The sequence below is a fragment of the Prenolepis imparis genome, unplaced genomic scaffold, assembly GCF_030444845.1.
Source record: "Prenolepis imparis isolate NDT839.2.m4 unplaced genomic scaffold, iyPreImpa1.0 SCAF_11, whole genome shotgun sequence".
NCBI lineage: Eukaryota > Metazoa > Arthropoda > Insecta > Hymenoptera > Formicidae > Prenolepis > Prenolepis imparis.
This window is the reverse complement of record NW_028141169.1, coordinates 3,811,007-3,835,819: the sequence shown is the minus strand read 5'-3', so window position 1 is coordinate 3,835,819 and position 24,813 is coordinate 3,811,007. Positions and strand designations below refer to the sequence as shown.

Sequence of the window (24,813 nt, the reverse complement as noted above, 5' to 3'; positions counted from 1 at the left end):
TATCAGGTATTAATTTCCAGATTATCGTGAAATGTTTGAGATACATACATTAAGATATCGATGTTAATTATACTTTATTTATATGTATTATATATATATTAATGCATTTATAGACTCTCGATATTTTTGCGTTTAAATAAGACGTCTATATATCATATCCAAATTTATGTAAGAAATCTATTATACGAAATCTTTAGAAGATTTTACATACATTAATTATAATACATAATGAATAATGTGGCAGCAAATTTTAATCGCAAAGTATTTCAATTTGAAAACGACAAGGAAATTTCTCAAAGTCGCAAACAGAATGTAATAACGACCGTGGCGTTGGACTAATTGATCGGTTTTAATTTTGAACAGCACTGATAAAGCGAGACTACGCGTGGAGGCAACGCGAGGAGGAGCCATTTCCTCCCGGAAAGCCGAGGGCGCCTTAGCTGCGGGGATAGAAACAGGCGGCAGGCTTATCTCGAGACGTTTTCCTCCATTTCGTTCTCTCTACTCATTCGTCAGGGAAGTCATAGGAGTGCTAGTAGTGAATACGGAATTCAAGGGAGGAATCGATGCGACGAGTATGCGTGCTAGTAGGATTTACCTAGGTACCTTTCGAAGAATAGAAGGCAAGGTACGTGTGGGAGGTGGGCAGCTGGTATGAAAACGATTGAAGGAAAATCGATAAGTCGGTTTTTCGTGGAAAATATCCGCTCGGATACTTGTATAGCTGGCTAAAATCCCCTAAAATATCTTCAAGCGAAAGTTACGATTTCGCTCTCGAGTCGCATATCCTTGAATAAATTTGCCCGAAATCTCGTGATAAGAATCAAAGACCTTCATCGAATATCTAATCGTATAACGCTGAATGTCGCGAGCAAGTATCGATCATTACGCCCCGTTACAACACCGAGCAGCACGAACGAACCTAAACTATGCTGAGACAAATCGATTTCTGAAACTCCCAACCAGCATGAACATAAATTGCTGAGCTTATTTGGGCAAATTGTAAGAGCTACTAGCCGTAACCGGTAGCGATATTCCATACCCAGCGGCAATTAACTCATTATGTGGCCGAAATGTATTATATCTACCTGATATTCTTGATTTACGAGCCGAGCGCTGGATGAAATATGCAAACGTATGCACAGTAGATTACATTGTTGAACTATTTCTAATTTCTCGGGATATATATATAATTCAGAGTTATCTTAAAGTCACTATGAGATATTAAAGTAAAATTTATTGATAAATAAATATTAATGCATATATGTTGTGTACTGACACATACAAACATACATACTCAAATATATATAAACTAGACTACACAAAAGTTTCAAGTTTCTCTTGAAACGAAAAATTTCAACGCGGCAAATAAAAAATTTATGATCATAGAATTCTATTGGTTCTCGCGCACTTACAGAAAACATGTTGCATCTATGAAATATAAAAAAAGTTGCTAAATTGAAAATATTAATATCTAAGATTTTGATCAAGATATGTAATTAATTTTTTGTATCTATCTCAGAAACTGAATTTAAAAAATCATATCATTTTTACCAAAAAAAAGTGTTGAATCAAATCGTTTCTTTTTTCACGAATTTTTCGTAGCGCGCAAGACTCATGATACGGCAGTGATGCATCGTATATGCATTTGGAGGCGCATAAATCTACACTGATTAGAAAGGGCTAAAACGCCGTAGGAACGGGTTGAGAGAATACCGACAACTTCGCCAGGCAATTCCAAGACGTGCAAGTTAACGCCACTTAAAGCAGCTCCACCAGCGTATAGCCGGGGAAGAACGTGGTAATCTATGCAGGTGAAATGTGCGGATGATAGCGTGTTCCGTACGTTTCGTGTTCGTAATTAAAGTCCGGCAGGCAACGGCAACACTCCGTGTTGCATATATGCCTTCTTGATAACCTGCCTATTATGAAAAATGTTCGTGAAACCGGCAATATATCATTTAATCTTTCGATTCATCGATCGTTCCTCACAAGTAATTCATTATCAGTAATTGGATATCTATTTGTTTTCAATTCATATACAGTTTTGAGAAATGCTTAATTGGAGATGTTTTTGATACGAAAAATTGACTTTTAGATAATTTTAAATTATCTGCTTTTTATTTAGTTGTGTAATACAGCTTCCTAAGATTATTTTTAATTAATGTACTCAGAAATATATTTGTTTCATTTTAAATATAAAAAGTATTAGAAAATATAGCTGAGTAGAAAGTATCTATTATATCCAATGTAGACAAGACGCATAACCAAGTCCCAAAAGTAGATTGATATATGCGCATGTTACGCTACGAGAAGGATTAATCTCGCGTGTTAAGCCATTTCAAGTCCAGAAGGCAGACACGCTACCTCAGTATAATCTATGGTCAAAGGAAAAAATTTACTCCGTAAACCCCAAGTAAAGTCCAGTTGCTAACGAATGATTACCGACATGATAAGTTTCGCCACTAAAAAGCTCAACAGATCTAAGATCGATGTGATTTATTAAAAGCGCCGTCGTATGTGCTTTTAAAGAGTATTACTTTTCTTTCGAACACAATAAATCAGAATTTGTGTTTATCTAATTGCTCTACTTCATTTTTCGTAAAGGAATTATATATAATAATCAAATATTAAGTAATTATTAATAAATAATAAGTTATAAATGATAATAATAAAAATAAATCATAAAATTAAATAACAATAAATAATAAAAAATAATAAAATTAATAATAATACATTTATTTATGAAATATGAATAATATATTTATTCATACTTTTAAAAAAACTCTATTTAAATAATTATTTAAAATTAAAATTAAAATTAAATTAAATAATTATTTAAAATTAACAAGCTCAATTACTGCAAAGAGATATGACGTATAAAAATATTTCTAAAAAGTATTTCCTATTTTCATAAATAATGAAAATAATGGATCGTCTTGTTACAACACGTGGTGTAGAACCGCGTCTGACAAGCACTGCAACGCTAATATAGTACGAACAATGCCCGATGGGGAAAGAGAACATTTCGGGAGGCTTGAAATAGTTAGCGGCTTCGCGCGAGTAATCTTCTTCGTTGACTTTAAATTGCATCTATTCACGTGGAATTTAAGAATCTGTAGAAGCGTGAGAGAACGGAATTTTCAAATTGATTAATTCTGATTGTTCAAAAACGTACGGATATATATCGTGGATTATTAATATAATTCTGACGATCTGATTACGCAGTTCAATCTTGACGTATATTTCATTTGCGATAAATCATATCAGTATATACATATATCTACAACCAGTGTGATAGATAGTGATGATATATGGTGATAGAATGTTAATACGCAATTAAACGATATCGCGTATTATGAAAAGTTTTGTGGTTAAAACCGTGTTAATGCCTTTCATGATGTATTGTGCTCGCGTTTGACATTCAATGATAAATCATTATATGACAATTAATCGCAAAACAATTTGCAGACCGAATTTACATCGATCGGCAGTTACTGCAATTTATTACAGTCTTCGGGCGAGCAATCAAAGCCGATAATTAAACTTCTAAACTTCGCCCGATTGCGGAAAGTGCTACGCAGGCAGGATTGCTTCTCCAGTATCAATTATGACGACAGAAACTCATTAAATCCATTAGATCCCAATGCACTTATCGAATGTTTGGCGTGAAAATATTTTCATTATTCACCTCATAAAAAATTCGCGTCCGGCACAAATAAAAATCAATAGTAAACTAAATTACTCTTTTACAAATCATTGTCAATGCTTGTAAAGAAAGTGTAGATTAACAAAATGTAAAAAAAAGAAATAATATAAAATATATCTCTAAATTTATGCATAATTTAATACACTGTATATACATATATATTTGTAAGCTTAATTTTTCCATTTTTTTGTAATAAGCACGCTCAATTAATAATAGATGGAAATCTATTGATTAAATTTATTTCAAAAAACAATGTAGGTATTCAATTCTTCACTTTTTACAATCTATATTTTAATAATAAAACTATATGCAGTTTCCTTTGCAGTAGTAAAAATTACATAGAAAGAATTTTAAGCATTTTTAAAAATAGCATATATCGGAGAAATAATTACTCAGAATTTCTCAATTCTGTGTGCATTACGAAACAATTATAAAATTAGGTTGATTATCAAATTAAAATGCATTAACATTATATATGTATGCATATCAATTATCTAAAAATAGCTACACCTAAAGAAAATACTAAAATTGCATCCATTATTCTCCGCAATCAGGCGAAATATCTATCGGCTTTATGCATCGTTAATATTGTTAAAATACACAATCGCGATATACAAAAAAAAGAACTTACCTTTGCCATGCAACTGCTGTCGATTCGTGTCGGCGCGCAAGTTTTCGGCCGTGTGAACGAGCTCGTCCAATTGCGGTTTCTTTTGCTCCAGCTCCCGTAAAACGTTCTGCAATATAAATCAAAATGACGTGGACATTATTACGAGGTTAATAACCCCCGCCGTAAGATATACAGCAACTAACGCGAAACCGTGGTTCCCGCCGCATGCAACAGAATGACGCAGCGCATAGTCTATAATCGATGCGACGTTCAAACTACTGCAAATTGCAACCTAATGACTAGAAGTCGTACTGCGTGACATACGCGCGACACATTCTTTGTTCGTAAGTTCAACTTGTCGACTGGAAGCATGTATACAAGCTTCCAAAGGACATCTGTTTAGGCGCTTTCGATTGTAAAAAAAAACTAAACTTTTGTACTTACTGTAAATCGACTCAATTTTCTGCTTCGCGATACGTTGATTGTCGACACGCAATTTAATCAATTTATTGAATGTTAATTGTGATATGTATGTGTGTCAATACGCAACGCAATTTTTAAATAATAAACGTAAACTACGCGCGCGTATTTTGTTGACTATTTGTTGACAAAATAAAAGCATACCTATAAAAATATTAACTAAAAGCAAAAATGTTAATTTAATTAAAAGCTTTTACAACTTTTCCCACTTCAAACACATTTCCCCGAAAAAATCTTTTAAAAGTTTTTCTAAGAGTTTTCTACAACGATTTTATATCTGTATAAACGGTTAATATGTAAAAAATTCAACAAGAAAATCAATCCCTTTCTATTACGTGATCGCGAAAACCAAAAGCGGAAGTCCAACTTCTTAGAGAGCACTAATATTCTTATGTAACATACAAAGGAAATATTTCACGAAACATTCAGGTCGATCACCTGTTTTTACCCTGCTGTTATAACTGCCTTTTACCGCACGAACCTATCGATCGCTTGTAAGCTTTCGAGATGCTAAGCTCTAGTCCCGTGGTTCGTTGTAGCAACCATTACATGACCTTTCATCAGGACAGATATATACCTACATAGATCATCATCGATGAGCTAATTAACATGTAATCTTACTGTTAGATACTAGTTATTAAAGAGAAACTTGGAAGCAAAATTGTGAAAATAATTAATTTTATAACACACACATACAAAACGAAACAAAATTCATTTTATAACATACAAAGGAAATAAAATTAATTTCATGACAAAAGAAATAAAAATTGCAAAATTCATAAATTGCTGAAAATTATAAATTTAGATATAATAAAAGTTCTAAACCAATTTTTTCAAAATAAATTTAAAATTTCAATCACATATTTTTCTAATAAACAGTTTACATAATATTTCAAAATTAAATATAATTTTATAAAGATGCATGCTTTCAACGCTAAGCTAATATTTATAATATATATCCTTTTTTATATAATACATTATTTAGAAGATTTTTAATTCTTTAATATACATTTGTTTTAATTTCTCATTTCGCATATACTTTAAAAGACTTTTAATAAAGAATTTATTCACATTAGTATAACAAAACTTATTTATTCACATTAGTATAACAAAATTAATATAAAAAAATCTTTATATATGTACATATTAACTGATTGACAAATACTAGAATCGTATTATTTTGCACAGAAAATTGTTCCTTAGCAATTGTCAACCAGTATGCATGTTTGATTTATTAAACAAATTTCTACTTTACTCTCAATAAAAAATATTCCTTAGAATTTTTTTATAAACTTTAGTTTTCTTTTTTCAACATAATAAAATATAATAACGTCGAGAAAAAATTTTTATGAAACTATCAGTCTCTCAAGAAGATTATGATTATATATGTATAATCATTATGTTATGAATAATTATGTTAAGTCTCACTAATCCGCGTTACTTGAGATAAAAGGACTAAATGCTTTCTCACACAAGTACTTGAAGTCCTAATCTGATTCTCATACTTGATTGCTGATCGAATTAATTTTCGCGATGTCCACCAAGCATGAAATGTTCATTAAATCCGATCCTGGTTATTCTTTTCCAATATCATATATCGCTGCCAAGAAAAAGAAACTTGGCGAACTAATTTCAACGAACAGAGAATTTCGACAGATATTAACACGCCACATTTTATATTATATATATATATATATAAAACTTCTGCTCCTATGTGTATCCAATAACCAATTTCTTCGTTCGTAAAATTACTGAATGTATCTTTAATCGACAGTCGATATATCGAGTAGAGACTAAGAGTCCCAGAAGATTTTACCTTATTGCTAGTAACCTCATTCAATTTCGCTAGAGACTCCGGGGATCTTCTCGGATCCGTCGTATAGAATATATATAGCCGCTGAATACACAAATTAGCCGGCTCCCGGAAAACTGCCAGATTAACTTGTTAATTCACTTTGTCCACTGGCATTATATAGTCGCGCACCTTAGCTTAGCATTATAGATACACATATTCTCTCATCCATATAAAATGAAATTCATCTTAGCAGATGCGAAGATTATTATATTGTTTGCTCTTTTTGTTCCTTTTTTTTTTATTTTGTGAGGCAGTCGATTTCTCTCTTCGATAAATGCGATTATGAGACAAAAGATGTAAAATATTGATAGCAATGATTATCATCACGATTGTGGCAATTTTATTTATATTTAAACGTCGCATTAATATTCTATGACATACTAAAGAGAATCGTTAATCCACTTAGTGGTACTTTTACTTCCGCTTCCTATGTAAAGTGGAGTTATTTACATCCCTCTGACATAATCGATCGCACGTTACTTCCGTGTCACCAGCCGCTCAGAAAGCTGAATATACACTCGCTTCCCAAAAAGTTCCACTCACATTATAGACACGTAACAGAAACTATACATACAGAGTGTATTGTTATGTATTCATCAGAAAAATATCAGAAAGTTTAGACTTACAATTTTTTTTTAAAGATTGTGTGTATTAATTGTATGAATGTCATTTAGAAGCATAAAATAAATGAAATAAAAGTTTTGGAAAAAAAAAACTAAAACTTATATAATTTTAAAATGGAATTTTTGTTTGAATTTCAATTTCTTTCACTATACTCTTTTCTTACTTATTCTTATCCCTTTCTTCTTCACTCATCTACTTTCTACTGCCAGGAGAACGAAAGAGAATGTCAGTCAAATCGAAGAGTGACCGTATAACGTAGATAGGACACGTTAAACCGAGTACTTCACTCCGACCCATTCAAATAGCAAGAGCCAATGGCCTGACACATTTCAATTCTCCAGTAGTAACCAATGGAAATCCCGTAGGATTGAATTCGATGAAACAGAAGCCGCGAGAATTTCATCGAATATCAGGTGTCCCAGCCATTATCGTTAAACAACGTTACCATTTACGTTTGAGAATAAAATTAGAAAAATAGCTATGAAAAATTCCGCACTTTCGTTTTCTTAAGAGAAAAAAAAACTACTCATAAATTCACGTCAATCTTAAAACACCGCCTAATTACTTGTAAAATTATACCGATTAAAAATTCACCAAATTAATATTATCAATTATATTAAATCATAATGCATCTCGATATGATAATCTCACAATGCATTAAATACTATAATTAGGCCGGATCAGGCTCGTTGATTATATAAGCTGTTAATTTTCATATATACATACATACATATATACATTGACATGTGCATATTTTTGATAGAAGACTAATAAAAAAAAATTGGTAGATTTTTTCAACTAACTTCTTTAACTAAAGTTAATATAATTAAAAATAATTAAATATACATGTTATGCACACACATTTTGATTATAATATTCGTGCAAGATAATTTGCTTGATACACCGCCAAATGAATTTACTCCTATATTAACTAAAACCGAATTAAACTGCGTTACAAGATAACTTGGCTAATTTCCTCTTAACGACACTTTCCTTCATCTCCCATCGGGCACGTTAAACTTCATACACTGGCAATTAAGTTTTAATCTTCGCGAAATGGCTCCGATATAATCTGCCAGAAAGCCCGTGAATAACGTCAACGGGATGTAAATTCAACAATACGATTCACGAAATGAAGCGTGATGTGTGAATATAACTCTCGTGTAATGTTGCAAAATGTAAAATTCAAGGTTGATTTAACATACTAGAAACATTTTAAACAATCATACAATGCAAGCGCTATATATTTCTCGGAGTGCAATAAAGCTTTAATTAAACAATAATATCCACGGTGTAACTCTCGCTGGAGACCATTCAAGTCCGTCGATATGCAAAAAATGTAACAGAAAATTAACGTAACGGAAAAGAGGTAACGGTCTAAAAAAAATAGATATACATATAATGAAATGAAAGCAATGAAAAGAACAACGATAGATAATTGAAGAGAATATATAATGGAAATAGCATATATAATCTAATTTTTGTATGGTTGTTATTTATTCTGATTTGCATTTTTATTATATTATAATTGGCGAAATAATATATATGTATAAAAATATTTTATATAAAGCAAAAATAAATGTCTTTTGCTGTCGAACGACGTTTCAATCTCTTTCACTCTTGTGCTATTACGTTTTAATCTTCGCGATTGCATATGTATCGTAATCGTATATTTCAGTATAAAATATTTTTAAAAAGCGCTTATTAAAGCTTCAAGCTCCAAAAATAATAGCAGCCTAAATGTTTCTCATAAATATACGCTACACATACCTATACGAGTAAGATGCGTGTGTTTCGCAAAAGGGTAAGTTCCGTTCACGATCAGACCACAAGTAAACGGTTCGTCGAAGAAAATTGGACACGAACAAAACTTTTGACGTCCCATTTAGCGCAATCCTTCGAAATGTTCCCGCGGAGAAGCAATTTACCGGCAAGTAAGTAGAAAGTTCGACGTAAAACTTGGCGCCCCAGCGTTCCGACAACATTCGTAAACGTGTCTCCGAAACGCTCATAGCGACTAGATATATATACCGAGAAAATTATGTTTATTATTCATATTACGAGAGAGACCGATACGACTATCGCCGACAAGTTCATAATAAAATTTACATCAAGTGTAAGATAAACATTGCACGCGTAAACAAAACATTTACGCAAACAAATTTTATGAAGCGATTTAATGAAAAATTACTATTTCTCTTCGTAGAAATTTCGATAGGAAAAAAAACATACACGAAACACGCATTTTTGTGGCACCGATTAAAAAATATTTTTAAAAAATAGTAAGAGCTTGCAAAAGAGAGAGACGCCGAGAGATGATTTATGAGAAGTCTCATCTCTCGACCTGGAGAATATACGGCCAGTTGAGAATCGTCAGTGTGGTAGTTGCACAGGAATAACTTTTCCAACTATGAAATATTCCCTCATAAGCGACGCGATGGATCTTGCCCGGTAATGTCATTCATTACCCAGAGTGCAGCGTGGCGACCGCAGTAAGATGCGCATTACTTGATCAGCCCATACATTATTCGATACGACGTTCACAAAAATAGAAATTCAACTCAATTTCTTGCATTATAAAAAAAAATTCCCTATAATTAAATCTATATCAATCTCGCTGCGGGATACGATCATAATCTTCTATTAGATCTTTCTATCGATATCTTCCACGATTACCCACGACACGAAAAAGCAAGATGACTTGGAGACCTGGAAAATAGTGTCTGTAAAAACCAAGAGCGAGCGCAAAAAGATCGAGTCGCGTTGTATAACGCGGACAAGGAGGAGGCAAGATATCGGACAGCGTCGTGGCGGAAACCGTTGCTTTTCTGAAGAAAATAAAAGTACGCTAACGAAAAAAAGAAGACGGGAAGCCGGGAGAAGAGAAATGGTTGCACAACAGAGGATATCTCGCTGAGCTGACTTACGAGCGACCAACGAAAAATTTCACTGCACCTTCGTTCGTTCTCTTCGCATGTTTATCCTCAATATTACCATCGTTGTCGTTGTAGTATAAAATATTCCCGCGAACATTGTAAATTGCATTTTCTCTCGCTCTCAAAGTGTAAGGCATCTTGTCTCGACGCGACGCGACGTGGCGTGGCGTGGCGATAAGAAAAATTCGAGCGTGCCTCAAACAACACCAATATTGTGCAATGCGTGAACAAAGCGAGGGAATACAAAATTATTGAACAGCACGAGCGCACCGAATATTTCTCGAGTGTACCGATGCCAAAGGAGGCGCACTTTTTTTCCCCTAACCACTCTTCGAGCGATAATGACACCTTTTGCGCAACATTTCTTTCTCAAAGGTGACAATCAGGATATACATATATAGATACTAAACACGATTAACGCAACATGCCATTACGCGAACATTTTATAAATAAAAAAATATATATATAATTTTATATATAATTTATAAATCTATATAAACTGCAAACAAATATTGAATGATTAAGTTTGTATAATTTAAAAAATATTGATTAAAAAATTATAAAATATTTTATACAAATTTAATCTGTAAATAATAAATCTCAGAAAGAGAATGATATTACAATTACAATCATCGTCAGTTCTTCAGTTAGTCGCATATCAAATGCTATTCGCATTTCAAAGTGTAAGAAAGATAAAAGCGCGACACGCACAAATTCGCTTTTTCTCACACATTTTTATCCTAACATGAGATACGAGAAAGAATCCGAAAGAGACGGAAAGTTTCGCATCGAGTGCGGTAGAAACGTGGTCAATTTCAGATATTGAGAGTATGTTCCAGGCGAATGTTGCCCGCGCGCAAAGCTTCTCGTCAGTTTCAAAGAGTTCCTCCATTCTTTTGCTCCCTCCCCTCTCACACATACACATTTTTCTCTCTTTCTCCACTCGCTTTGCTCCTTTTTATTCACTTACGTTAAAGCGAAGCTGCAGGGTGCCGGTGTACATAGACGACGGCGCCGACGTACCAGGCTGAGACTCCTTCTGATCCATCGCACAGGATCTCTCTCTCTCTCTCTCTCACACACACACTTTGCGTCGCGCACGATAGCTTTTGATAGCTTCTTTTTTGTCTTTTGCCGGACACGGTCACTTTACGCTCGTGTATCTAGCCGGATCGAACAAAGCACATCAACGATAGTTCTGCCAATCTCGCGCGCACTTTGACTGCCGCTGCTGCCGTCATCCGTTAAATCGGAGCAGCTATCGCGTGTTTAAAAAAAAAGCTCGCACGCAGCCTGGATTAACGAAACGTCTATATGTATATTTATGCGACATAAAATTTTTTTCCCCCCCGGAACTCTTTCGACCGAACGATCGAGCGTTTCTCCGTGTGATTCTGTCAAACAGGGAGTCGGATTAAAACGATAGCAGTAAGAAATAAATACAAACATTTTTACAATTTTAAAATTCCCGTTGCAATTCTCATTTCATCTTGAAAACGTCACATTTATTGCTAGATTTTATAATAAACAATGACGCTTTTAAGCACAGCGTAACATGGTCCAGATATGTTTTTGAATAACCGAGCGCGCACCGTATTGCATTTATATCTCGCACAAACTTTCAGTATTTTCAAGGCTAGATTACACTGGTATTTTCTATTCTCTCCCCTGCGTGCCGTAAAATAAATTTCCGGTGTAATCCATCAATACGTTATCGTAATCATTTACGCAATGTGAAAATAAAATAAAAACTACACGGTTCGTCATCTTGCATGTAGTTCTATATATGTATACTGTATCGATCGACACGAAACATCAATGTTTAATAATATTAAAAGCAAGGAAGCTTATAAATTAAATTCTCCAGAGAAACATTCTCTCTTTTATAGAATAACACACAGATATAAATAGATATGTAATTAATGGATCCAGTGTGTTGATCAATAATATATTTCTCGTAGTTAACTAAGAATGCAAATAACGCGTTTTTTCTTATATAAACGACAGAAAATGAATAGGATTTTAAAAGAAAAAAAAATTAAGTTATACGCACTAATGAAAAATTCAATATTTTTAACGAAAAGAACATATCAGGAGAGAGAAAATGTCAAACCATTGCCTGTCAAGCTGCCGGTTTACATCGGCCTGCATAGTCCAAATCGTTGATGTGACACGTAATGAACACAGCGGCCACCCACAACGTCAAAACTCCGAGACATCCGAGACAGCGTTAGGGCGTATAAAAGATTCAATTTCATCACAATGAAAATGCTTTCGGAAACAGACCTCAACTTAAACATCGGCTATTTCAGGTAGTTTACGAAAAGTGCGAAAAACTGGCCGATGTTAGTAAATAATGAAAGATATTTGTTCATGTATCACTGTAAATATTTGATATGGTTTACGTGCGAAACATCGTAAATATTTAATTTTCAACGCCGAGTCTTTCGAAACGATCAGTTATCGCTTCTTATCACTACATAGCTTCTTCAATATATGTATTTAAGAAAATAATAAAGAAAATATAATTATAAAAATTACGTCAAATATTATATCCATTATTTTAATGCAAAATATAACACAAAATTTTGCCAGAATACATTTTAATTTTCACAAGTTCCATTTTCATTAATCTTTGATTTGTTCACTAATTTCATTTTATGACACGTACTTCAGCAACTAATGTTTCGTCTATAAAATATATTTTTTAGTATATTGAGCAATAACAGGTTGCTCTAAAAAATTTAATAACAAACAAATTTTTTAAAAATTTATAAAAAAATAAAACTGAATAAAATAATATTCTAAAATTTCCTACGCAGAAATAAGCATGTTATAGTATTGTACGACTAGTCTACAATTTGATAATGTGCTATCTTTTAACCCATTTACTAAATTAAATTGTTTAAAGTTACGAAAGTGTATTTTGCTAAAACACATCTTACAATTCTACTAAAATGTTTTAGTTTAAATCAACCGCGTATAGTTCGAGTAGACAAGTTAAAGCCAGTACAGTATTTCTCGTTTTACTATATACAATATTCGTTCAGTGACGCCGGATTTTCCCCGCGACAAGGAGGGAGGAAGGAGCCATGAGACAGAGATAGAGAGGAAGCCGGGTATGCTGTATCGATTTTCGTTTCGTTCGGTATTTCGCCGGCTGCATCTCTAATTTTCATTGGGCCCCTTTCGTCAAAATTACATTATCGATTCCACGTGCGATAACAGGTCCTTAGACAACAAGTGCATTCAATTAAACACTACAAATGTGTGAGCAAAACAATAAAGAGATGGATTTTATAAATCACTATGTAAATAATTATTTATGACATTTACATTGCAAATCTCAAGTTTCTTGCGAGAGCATGTATGATAAATTTATAAACTAATTCGGCATTAAGTAAACATAAAATGATAAGTGTAAGTCAATTTTCAAAGAGATGTAAATAACAAAAATAACTTTAAAAAAACAAATATACACAGTTGGAAAATGTGTGTTTTCTTGTTAAAAACGGTCCCCGTTAAAATTTTTGTGTTAAATATTTAACACATTCATGTGTTAATTTAACATATTGCTGTTATGTTAATTGGACTCAAATGTTAAATTATTAAAACAACTAAAAAAAAGTGTAAAAATAACACAATGTATATCTATTTTTAATTTTACACAATAAATATGTTTCGTATTATTAGTGACAAGATTTATCTGTTAAAATTTACAGAAAAAAATGTTAATTTTACTTTATAATATAAGTGGGGGTGATAAAATGTAAAATTAACAATTTTTTTAGTTAATTTTTACATTAAAACTATGTTAATTTTATACAAAATTTATTTTAAGTTTATTTGAAGTTTGCATTTATTTTATGTTAAAATATTAACACAATATTCGTGTCACCATTTAACATATTCGTATTATGTTAAATTAACACAAAAATTTCTGTGGACCGTTTGGGACAGGTGATATTTGTTAAATTTAACACAAATTTTTCAACTGTGTATATATAGTTTACACAGTTTATTAAAAGAAAGCACTTGCTGACGTATCTTGTTAATAGATGGCAGTCACCAAAAATTATCGCTCAATACTGCTTAAATTTGACAAAATCGATCGTGATGCATAATTCCTGATGATGATATCTCGCAAAGACCTACAAATACGAAATTTCAAATTTTCGGATAATCAGCTTCCCATTCGTTAACAAGGCAAATATTTGTCATCCGTTGTATACCGGCTGAATAACCATGTGCGCAAACACATTGTGCGTGACTCGAGAGAGGTGCGTTAACACTGCGAAAATCGTTAAATTGCCCACGATCGTGATATAAAAAATGCAACCCGAAACCGTAGCGAGAAATATGTTTACGTGCAATCGATCGATGATCGTATTAACAATGATTAATAAATAATCACAACGCCGCGTCGCGCCGCATGATTTTCGGACGCGTGTACTTCGATAGAAGCGCGTCGTCCAACTGAATTCAGCATCTGACGCTGCTTCATGGGTACCCTTGGTAGCCAGGGAACGATATATATATCTATTCTCCATCCTACGGGATATGGAGCCCATAGGGTGTAGAATTCGTATAGAGAAGGGTGCTGCTTAGCGAACGCTGCGAGCTTTATACGAAATTTAAAGCAAATTCGCGGATTCATCCGTCACAATTATGAAAAATCTGTATCAATTCTTTCATTTTTTTCTCGTTTGTTCAACGAATAAAAAATTAATCCTCTGTGAAAAATATCTAAGTTTAAATGATTGCTTGTCAATCAATTATGATAATAAATTTCACGAAAGAAGATACAGCATGTTCTTTAATAAACTTGAAGTAATGAAATTTCTTCAGCGGAAAATATCGAGTTTACACGTTTAAAAATAGAGCTGAAACATATATCTCTCGATAAATACGTCAACTTGGCCGCATTGATTATCTAATTTTTATTCAATTTCGTAAAATAACAAGATAAATTATACGGCAATCGCAATGTTTTTAAATAAAATTGTAATATAATATAAAGATCGCAGAATTAAATTCTTAAATAAAACGTATGTTTCAACCCGTCGCTGCCATTACACCAAATCCAATGGAACAGAGATCGACAAAGAAGATGCGTATTGCGCACACGCAAAACACCCCACCGTGTTATAATTGCAAAGGCGTAAAAAGATCTCTTGTGTAACCATCCCAACACGATTCTATTGAAAACACATTACCATATAAAATTTAAATGCCACTTTATTATGGTAAATTTAGTCGAAACATCATAAGTAATTATTCTGCTATTATGAATATTTTATATATAGGTATTTTAACAATTTGCATTGTTTAAAGTATCGCCCAATATTAGTATTATTATATATTTATATATATTTTAGTAACTTCTTTTATTGCGTCTAACATTAAATATTGTAAAATATTAAGATATAATTATTTTTATCACACATATTTAATGCTGCGTTAATATAACGTGGAAATCATGAGTATTTTTTTTAATATTATCTTTTGCTTTTGAAAATCTCGAATAGTACTTCTAAAATATTATTGTATGTGTAGCATTTGTAAAAAATTAAGCTTAAATTTAAATTAAATAAATTATCCAGAGAACGCCCTATATAACTTTGAACGATACCGATAAGTATTCTCATGTAGGTCGCAAATAGGTTTGTCTAAAACTATTGAAAATCTCGCGAGAAAAGCTCGGCAAGTATGCTTATCAACCGCGAACATATTTCCCCGGGCTGCATCGCGTCGCCGAGTTTCATGATTGCATTTTTCATCGCCTGCGGACATACGAATGAAAGATGCAAGAGGTAGTAACGGAGGTGAAATGGGAAAAATAATAAGTACGCATAGAAAGCAAAAGCACATGAGAAATTTCGTAATCAATAGTGAATAAAATTTCATCAAATATACTTGAGCATTGCAGTATTATCAATAAAACAACGTTCTCTACATGACAATATGAATGCTGACGCATTCTAAAATTCTAATTATTTTTATGCAGTAAACAAGAACTCACTCCACTACTACATTGTATTTAATATGATAAAACAGCACACAGATAATAATAAAATATTGCATTGATAAGTTAACTGCATCTGTGTTTATGACTAAAGTAATTAAACCATGATTTAATTATCGTTATATTTTTAATCTTATAATTTGAGAGAATGTTTTTTCACAAAAAATAAACATATCTGCATATAAGTAAATTTTTTTACTTTTTGCAGAGAAAAAATATATGTGTATTAAAATTTCTATTTCATGTTATTAAAACATTCATTTTTTGAACGTACTTATTATTATTTATATTTATACCAATTACACAATCAATAAAAGTAAATATCAAGTATCTCATAACATAGACTGCTTCTTTAGAAATACGTCGCTTTTTTTGCAAAAACACACGGATCGTATATCCACGCAATACGAATGTAACACGAAAGTAACCCCGACGTATATGAAGATGTACGGTTTACGTCACAAACGCATTTGTGCCATTAACCGAAGTACATGACGACTGACTGCACGAGTGGTATAAAAGCAACTGCAGGCCTTTCTTCCTCTCTAAACCATAAAGCGCAATCAAATCGCGTTGTAACAAGATTGCAAAAAAAAAATCAAAGTTGCTTGATACTAAAAAAAGATAAGCTGAAAATGACCAAAGAAAAGTAAAAGTCTCGTAAAAGTCTATTCTATATCTTGTCATAAAAATAATTAAAATAGTTAAAATGTAACAACTTAAATATAACTAAAATAAGTATATATTATAATATTTACATCATACAATATTACTGAATATTAAATCATCAAATAATTAATTATTTTATTACAGTATGACATGCATGTGTATCATAAAAATTCAACATTGCTTCTATATCTGATATAATATAAAACACAAATATAAAATTTAAAATTTTTTAATTTAAATTTTACAATATATTAATACAATATAAATGAATAAAATTTTAATCATAAAAAGTTCACATCAGACCGAATTAAAATATACACGAAAAAAGAAGCTTTACTAAAAGCAGCTGTAAATACCAAACATACAGTTAAAGAAATTTATTAAAATTACCTACGCCCACATGATTACGCAAACGAGATGTTCATCGACTTTTCTTTTTGCAATAACCTTCTTTTTAATAAGCTCGGTCTACTTTACGTAACTGCATATTACGTAACTAACATATATTCTCTTCGCGCATTACGAACTTTCTATGAGACTCAAAATGTGTGCTATAAAAAGTTTGCAATTCCATGGCATTATATGAAAAAATTTTTGCAAAGAAAAATGCAGTAATTAAATATTCCAGCGTACACGATGCTACGTATTTTATACCAAGAACTTTGTAACTGCAATACACATATAAACATGCTCTCTTTACGGAGTATTTTGTAAAGAAAAAAAATGTTTAAAAATAATATGTATTACCTATACATTATAAATGTGTATAATTTTTGTATTTTTGCTAATAATATTTTCTCGAGTAAAATTCTTTTTAAAAGATTTTCAGACATACACACATTCAAATTACAATAAATCATACTCAATCTTTTCATATTATATATATGTGTGATTATAACAGAAAATAATTCTCAAAAATATAAAAAAGTTGTATTTTGCTAAGAAAAAAAAAAAAAATTGATTAAATATAACATTAATTTGCAATAGCTAACTTTCGCAACAAAGTTGTTACACCGAAGTTCGACATCACTGAAGGTATAAGTCGGTTATGAAAGTCTAACGATATAAATTACGGAAATAATTATAGTATCTAGCGGAGCGGAAACAAACTTCGTCAAAACTCGGTCTAATTAAATATTATACTTCTTTCTACTTCTAGCTGAAGTACAAAATTCCACGAAATAAAAGAGATAAGTAAATAGAAGAATCAAAATTTCTTTTTCAAGTATATAAAGAGGAAGAAAGTCTAGAAACATTTATAATTATCTTCAATAAATGTTTGACGTTTAAAAAATCGTAATGCATTTATTATTAAATCATAAATCTTGTTACTAAGCGATTTGATAGCGTTTTATAATTTAGAAAAATATTATAAGATAACGAAATGATTCATAACAAGTGGATTACAAATTACCTATAGAATATTAATATTCCACTTCAATAGTAATAATATACAATCTACGATTTCATGAATATTATAAATGCTTTATAATGTCATATTCTTTCCTATAAAAGTGTCAAATCATGTTCCAGATAGCTAAAGCGCTTGCAAAATTAATAGAAAGGAAAGCAATTCTGTAATATATTATCGTTTTTCATCTTTTTATCTAAATTCAATAATGATGATGATGATGGCTGCGAAATAATATCGAGAATGGATCGTGATTTCACCTGAAGATAATACATCAATAAAATGAACGAGAAAATTGCAAATTTCAATTTTCGCGTGAGAAATCTGCGACCCTACGTCAACACGCAGCTGATGCGTATAAATGTATGTAGAAGCTGTAAGGTCGTACGCGCGTTATGGAATGAGGACGACTATTCAGGAGATACCGACATAACCGGGAAATTGCGAGATCGTGGAAGATTCTTCATAACTACAGATGCGCGCGCGCGCGGCTTCCTGGCATTAGTCTTTCACGTCGCTGGTATAAGGAGTGCAACCCTGAAATCCTGTGAATCCCGACGGGAAGAAGCTCGCGATGAGATGGCACGCCGAAGTTATCAGACATCGGCAACAAAGCTGGACGAGGGAAACGGAAGAAATAATGGGGCGGACGTTTATTGCAACCAGTATGAAAGACATCTTCCGAAAGATGAAGAAGCTTATATAGCTTGTACGACAACGCGTACGACGAGATTGTACACGCTACAGCATAATCGGCGAGAGAATGGTTTATGCGCAATATAGATATATCGTTGTCACCGTAATAATTACGAGTTTTCTCTTTTTTTTTTTTTTTTTTTTTACGTTACTCGTAAGATTCCTTTCAAGAAAGTAGTGATAAAACACTCTATTGATAACAGTTTATAAGCGACCATATATTATTAAATTTTTTGATCAAATAATCAATTATTTAAGCAATCAAAAATAAATAATAAAAAATTATTTCTATAAAATGTAATGCTACATTAATAATAGTATTAATGATTTAAATATATAATATTTATATATTAAATAAAATTGTATTCGTATTATATTTGAAGTAGCCCGCAAGACAAAAGAAAATTACGCGATTGAAATTAACAACTCATTTTTAATGTTAGTATATAAAAAGAAAAAAGATATGAGGTGTATATTTTGTTGCTATTTGAAGAAATTTATTTCGCGGAAAATTTGAATTGAGAGATGACAATAATAAAGTAATTTTATAATAGATGACAATTTTTATAATAAAAATATAGTAAAAGTTGTTATTGTCGGAAATCCATGTCATGCAATAAAAACAATTAATATTTATAACGCATACATATGTATACGTCATGTTTCGTTATTGTTTCACGTTTTTGTTAGTTACTTCACTTTAGTAAAATAAAAAAAACTTCGTCGTTTAAAAACGACGAATGCTTCTCGAGCGACTGAAAGCATATTTCACGCCAACATACAGCTCGGATCTCGTAATTGGGTTTTGTCGAGCGAATCCTGTTACGTGGCAGGTGACGACAATGACTTGTGTAATGTTAACAGTGGAACAAGCTTAAGTAAGCTCGTGAGATGGAGAGACAAAATCTACTGTGACAATTACGAGACAACTATAATTGTAATGTGATTTAAAGCGATGTTAGCATGACTTCGTGTAAATATCCTAGTCGCGCATTGTCGAATATATATACAAATTTCTCTTTCTTCCTCAGATATATAATTAGCTTCTGAATTTACTTAGCCAAAAGCACGATTTTCGTAAGCAGAACGAAATAAAACCATCTCTGAAACATCAGCTATCAACGCGTTATGTAGAGGAATGCGATACATCCTCGGTGAAATCTCTGTCTCTTCGCCCTCTGCACCTTCTGCGCGTCAAAATATCTCTTTCTCGGCTTCCTCCCGAACGGAAATCAATAACAACGCTACCGTAACAAACCTATTGTTTTCGGTCGCCCCTCAAAATGCGTCCGAAAATTCTACATCTCCATTCTGAGGTATAAGCAAAAAAAAGAATACCGTATGATTTGTCATTTGTCAGAATACAATATCACTGATCAATCAAGTGGCGCCATTTGTCCCATTCACAACCGTCTGGTGTACGTCGCGTGAAAAAAATGACTTCGCTTTCGCGTCCGAATAGAGAAGAATTCCCACCCGAAAGGAAACCTTATCGCGCCGATTTTTTTTTCGAAGCGTTCACATTAACGAACAAAAAATCTGCCACGTGCAAAGTTATTTTTTTCGAGAAAGAATATTGTCATATTGAAAAAATTAATGACTTATATAATTTCTCTATTCATTTATTCATATATCCTTAAAAAAAGATGTGTACGTGTATTATAATGGATCGTAGAGTTAAATTATGAAAGAATGAAGAAAGAAATATAATTATCGTCAATCAAAATTACAATAACGCCTCGAGATAATGAAACGGAAATATTTGGCGCGGTTTTAAAAGTGGTAGAGTATTAAAATGAGAGTTTGTGAAATTGAAACTCTCGCGCCCCCGTACGCGGAAGAATGCGACTCGGAAAATGCCAGTTTCTCGAAGTTGACATTGTACAAGCTTCCGGGACATAATGCAGAAAGGCAAGAGGAAATAAAGGAGCGTACGATAATGTACTCTCTGTGTCTTGGCTCGAGAAAATTTGCGGTAAACGTTCGTATTATTTACGCGGTAAACTTTTTCATGGAAGAACGCTGCTGTACGGATATGACAGGGCGGATAGGCCAGATATTCGAGAATGTAAAAATGTCTCGATAGCGCGCAAGTTTTTACGGCAGAAACCCATAATAGAGGCATATCGCATGTCGTTTTTATAGTCTATTTAAACGTTAGATTTACAAAGTTCCACAATCAGCGACAAAAGCTGTATGAAAATGAGAAAAAATTGATCATAAGAAGTTTATTACGATTCCGAGTTTGTAATAAATTTGAAAAAATTTCATATATGATACGATATATATTTAACGACTTCGTATTTAATCCCAAAAGAAATGTAATACAAAATAAATAAAAAATACATAAAAAGACGAGATGTCAGTATTTTAAATTTAACATGTATTAACTTCATATGTATAAGAGTCATTTCAATAAAGATAAAATAAGATTACGTTATATTTAATTACTTCTTACTTGTATAACGATTTTACTCGCGATTCATATACCATAAAATCCTATATATTTTTTTTTCTCGCACGATATAATAACCACAGAAAACCATGTATAAAATATTATAACATGTATAGATTTCTTTAATTTAAGGAAAAGTACGATATATATCACATAAATTTCGGTAAAATAAATTCTCTCCTGGCTTATCTGTTACATTGTCTATAAGGTGAGATTTCGTGTCGCTCGCAATTCTGGATATCGATCCATTAAGTCCAATGCAATTAACGACTATGGCGGAATAACCCGCGCAACACGACGTCGACGCACAAAGGAAGGCGTGGCAATGTTCGTCGGAATCCTTAATGCCAATGCCAATGTCAGGGCTTTCCCGGTCAATCACCTAAACACCCCTACCTTCTTACTTTCGAAACTCGTCGTAGCTTTTACTCGCGGTCAAAGCACCTTCCCTTTTCCTATCATCGGTCGCTGATAACTTTTCCACTCACGGTATTACGCTAGACTGATTCTGTGAGAAAGGGCTGATGAGTATTTACCCCTTCAGCGAACACTTGAGTCAAGCCCTAGGGGTTGAAATATCGACTGTATGGTGGTTGACAGTTTGCCAGGTTACCGACGCTGGAGCTTTTAGCTCTCTGCAGCTTTTACCGCTCGTTCGTACAAGATACGATACGATACGACGATGAAAAACCATATATAATGATGTATAGACATAAACTTTGCAATATTCATTTGCACATAAAAACTATCGGCAACTGATAATTATCGCAAAATTTTTTAAATAAAGTGCAGGTTACTTTAAGTAATAAAGTAGGAACAGAAAAACAGCGCATAAAAACGCCCGCAATTTAATTTCGTGACCACCGCTTTTTCGACGGCGGAGAACCGTTGTTGTTAAAACAAAAATAAAAATAAAGAGAAACCAAAGAGAAAAAAACGGCAGGCGAGCTTCCAATAATGCCACGCAAGCACGAATGAGGTAGCTTGAAAGCATTGCAGTTTGGCTCGACAAATTACGATAAAACTTCAAAGGCACGACAACGTCCCAGCAATTGTTCGTTCGCGTTTGAAATCTTTACATCTAAAGCAGTCCAATAAAAGCACATGCGACTAATAAAAACATAAGTAAATGTAACGTCGCGATATAGCAGGTAATTCAAAATTATCGTGTATATGAATCTTTCGAATATATACATATAAATAAATAATTCTCCTGTTATCTTTTTGGAGAATCTCGCGTTAAAAATACATCATTATTTTGTATCCGATATTAATACATAAATATTATTTTGATTTAATTAATTTGTACACAAGAGTGCACATGTGCGTGTTAAATTATTTTTATTTTTAAAAAATACTAATGGTACGAGCGATATTTATTCAAAAAACAATTTGTTGGATATAAATAATAATTCTAGATAATTGACTCACCTTTTGCTTATCCAGAAGATGCATGATTTCGTCGACAGCGCCGACGACTACAGATTGTTGTCGCAACATCCCTTCTTCTACCGTAAGCCAGTCACGTATCTGCAACATAAGCGAGTAAAAAAATTATGACAATGTATACTACGTTATAATAAGAAGTTATATAAGATAGGTAAGTATATAAGATAGGTAAGTAATAATCGATATTCGCTAAATCCTTTTTATATTAAAACAAAAATCTGTACAATTTACAGAATAATTACTACATATATTTCTTCATTAAAATATTAAATAAAAATGATATCGAACAAAAATATGATCATTTTTAAAACAAGAATGTGACTTAAAATTAATAACACTTCTTCGATTATATTACTCAGTTTAGAAATCGATAACTTATCATGCTGGATTTATTAGAAATTAGCCATAGCAATTAACTAGTGTCTCTTGGGAAAGTGCGAATCGGGAAATGTCTCTATCATGTGAAAGTGGTTCAAATGAGATGGAAAAGAGCCGCTGGCTAGCAAAAAGGGAGGATGCAAGACCGGAATCAGGATATTTGCTGCCGGAAATTAGTAGGGAGTGTCCGTTCGTAAGTGGCCGACTTCGATTTACGTCGTACCACAATATCCATTAAGAAATAAGGATAGGCAAATGTAGCCGATGGCATTTTATAAAATCTCTGTCAAACTTCGAAAAGATGTATTCCGTAATAAATTTGCAACTTAAATTATTGATTAAAATTTTATTTTCACGGAAAGTGACACGTTAAATAATAAAACCATAAAAGAAATCATAGTAATTTTCAAAAAAAAAATAATACTCATTCGTAAAAAAAAACCGCAAATTTTATTGTAAATGGGTTGGAACCACCATTACACGGCGTGAATGAGCACTCAATTGTATTATAAATTTACATTTCCAACAGTCATTACGATGGACAGTTTTTTCTTGTAAATAGCTCTATTGGTGCGTTTAATTAAATATCAAGGCGAGTTGCGTAATCGCATTTCCATCCGAACTACGAGTTGTAAAGCCAATAATACATTTAAAAGCCCACACGGGCACGGGCAGGTGTAACGCTTCGCTAGACACCGGCAAATTTCTGCTAGCGATTTTAGTCTAGATTGTTCGCTGTTGTATTTCGAATTCTAGTTGAAATACTTCAAAAGATCGTGGCATCCAAATAAATGTTTATACGTCAAACAACATACATTGAAAAAAAAAAAAACACCACGCGGAATTCTCGACTTAACACCGGCTGATCATCGATCGGCGATGTAACAAGCAAGCGGGCAAGAAACCCGAACTAGCATTCGAGGAGGGTTTCCCCGGATCGCGAACGTGGAACTTTCGAGGGAGTCGATAAATCGCGGAAGAGATAAACCGTAGTGCTACAGGAAATTAAGGTCTCGCTCGGTCCGGCAAGCCCCGGAGTCTGCCACCTAGTCTAAGCTCCTGAGCTCGTTCCGCCTTTCACCCACCCTTGTCCGACTCGAAGCGGCCTTGATTAAGTGCCTGTTGTCGAAGAATGATCATATCCCTTGCATTTCCAAGTGAGCATTGTAGATCCACGATTTATACATTACATTTTCGTGTAATTCAAAGATTGATCGCGTCTTTTGAAAGTGCAATTTCGAAAATCTGTCTAAAATATACAACATTAGTTGCATAAAATAACAATCGCTATTATTTAGCAAAATTCTTAATTATTTAAAATAATGTTTATATATATATATATATATATATATATATATAAACACACATATTAATTTTAAAATATATAAGTTATTCAGAGACTTAGGAATCTCAAAGATAAAAATAAAATTAAAAATTGATTTTTTCGTTCATTTTTTTTACGAAAAATTCGTAAGATTTAACATGCATATTAATTTTCTAAAAAAAGTATGTTAGG

At 32.6% G+C, this 24,813-nt stretch overlaps 1 protein-coding gene and 1 long non-coding RNA gene across 10 annotated transcripts in view; both read right to left on the bottom strand.

Moving 5' to 3' along the window:
• The window catches only part of LOC145942533 (dystrophin, isoforms A/C/F/G/H), a 429,734-nt gene that overhangs the window by 306,353 nt on the left and 98,568 nt on the right, over positions 1-24,813 (bottom strand). For all 9 annotated transcript variants that reach the window (XM_083049357.1, XM_083049358.1, XM_083049354.1 and 6 more), the window contains 2 exons: positions 22,902-23,000; positions 4,341-4,446 (listed from right to left, as the gene is read on the bottom strand). In XM_083049357.1, coding sequence (XP_082905483.1) covers positions 4,341-4,446; positions 22,902-23,000 — 205 coding nt within the window. The remainder of the gene's footprint in view (positions 1-4,340; positions 4,447-22,901; positions 23,001-24,813) is intronic.
• On the bottom strand, positions 11,191-14,678 carry LOC145942536 (uncharacterized). Its single transcript, XR_014426371.1, has 4 exons — positions 14,447-14,678; positions 14,284-14,365; positions 12,328-12,359; positions 11,191-11,608 (listed from the first exon to the last, which is right to left on the bottom strand). It is a non-coding gene; the product is annotated as an uncharacterized LOC145942536 (long non-coding RNA).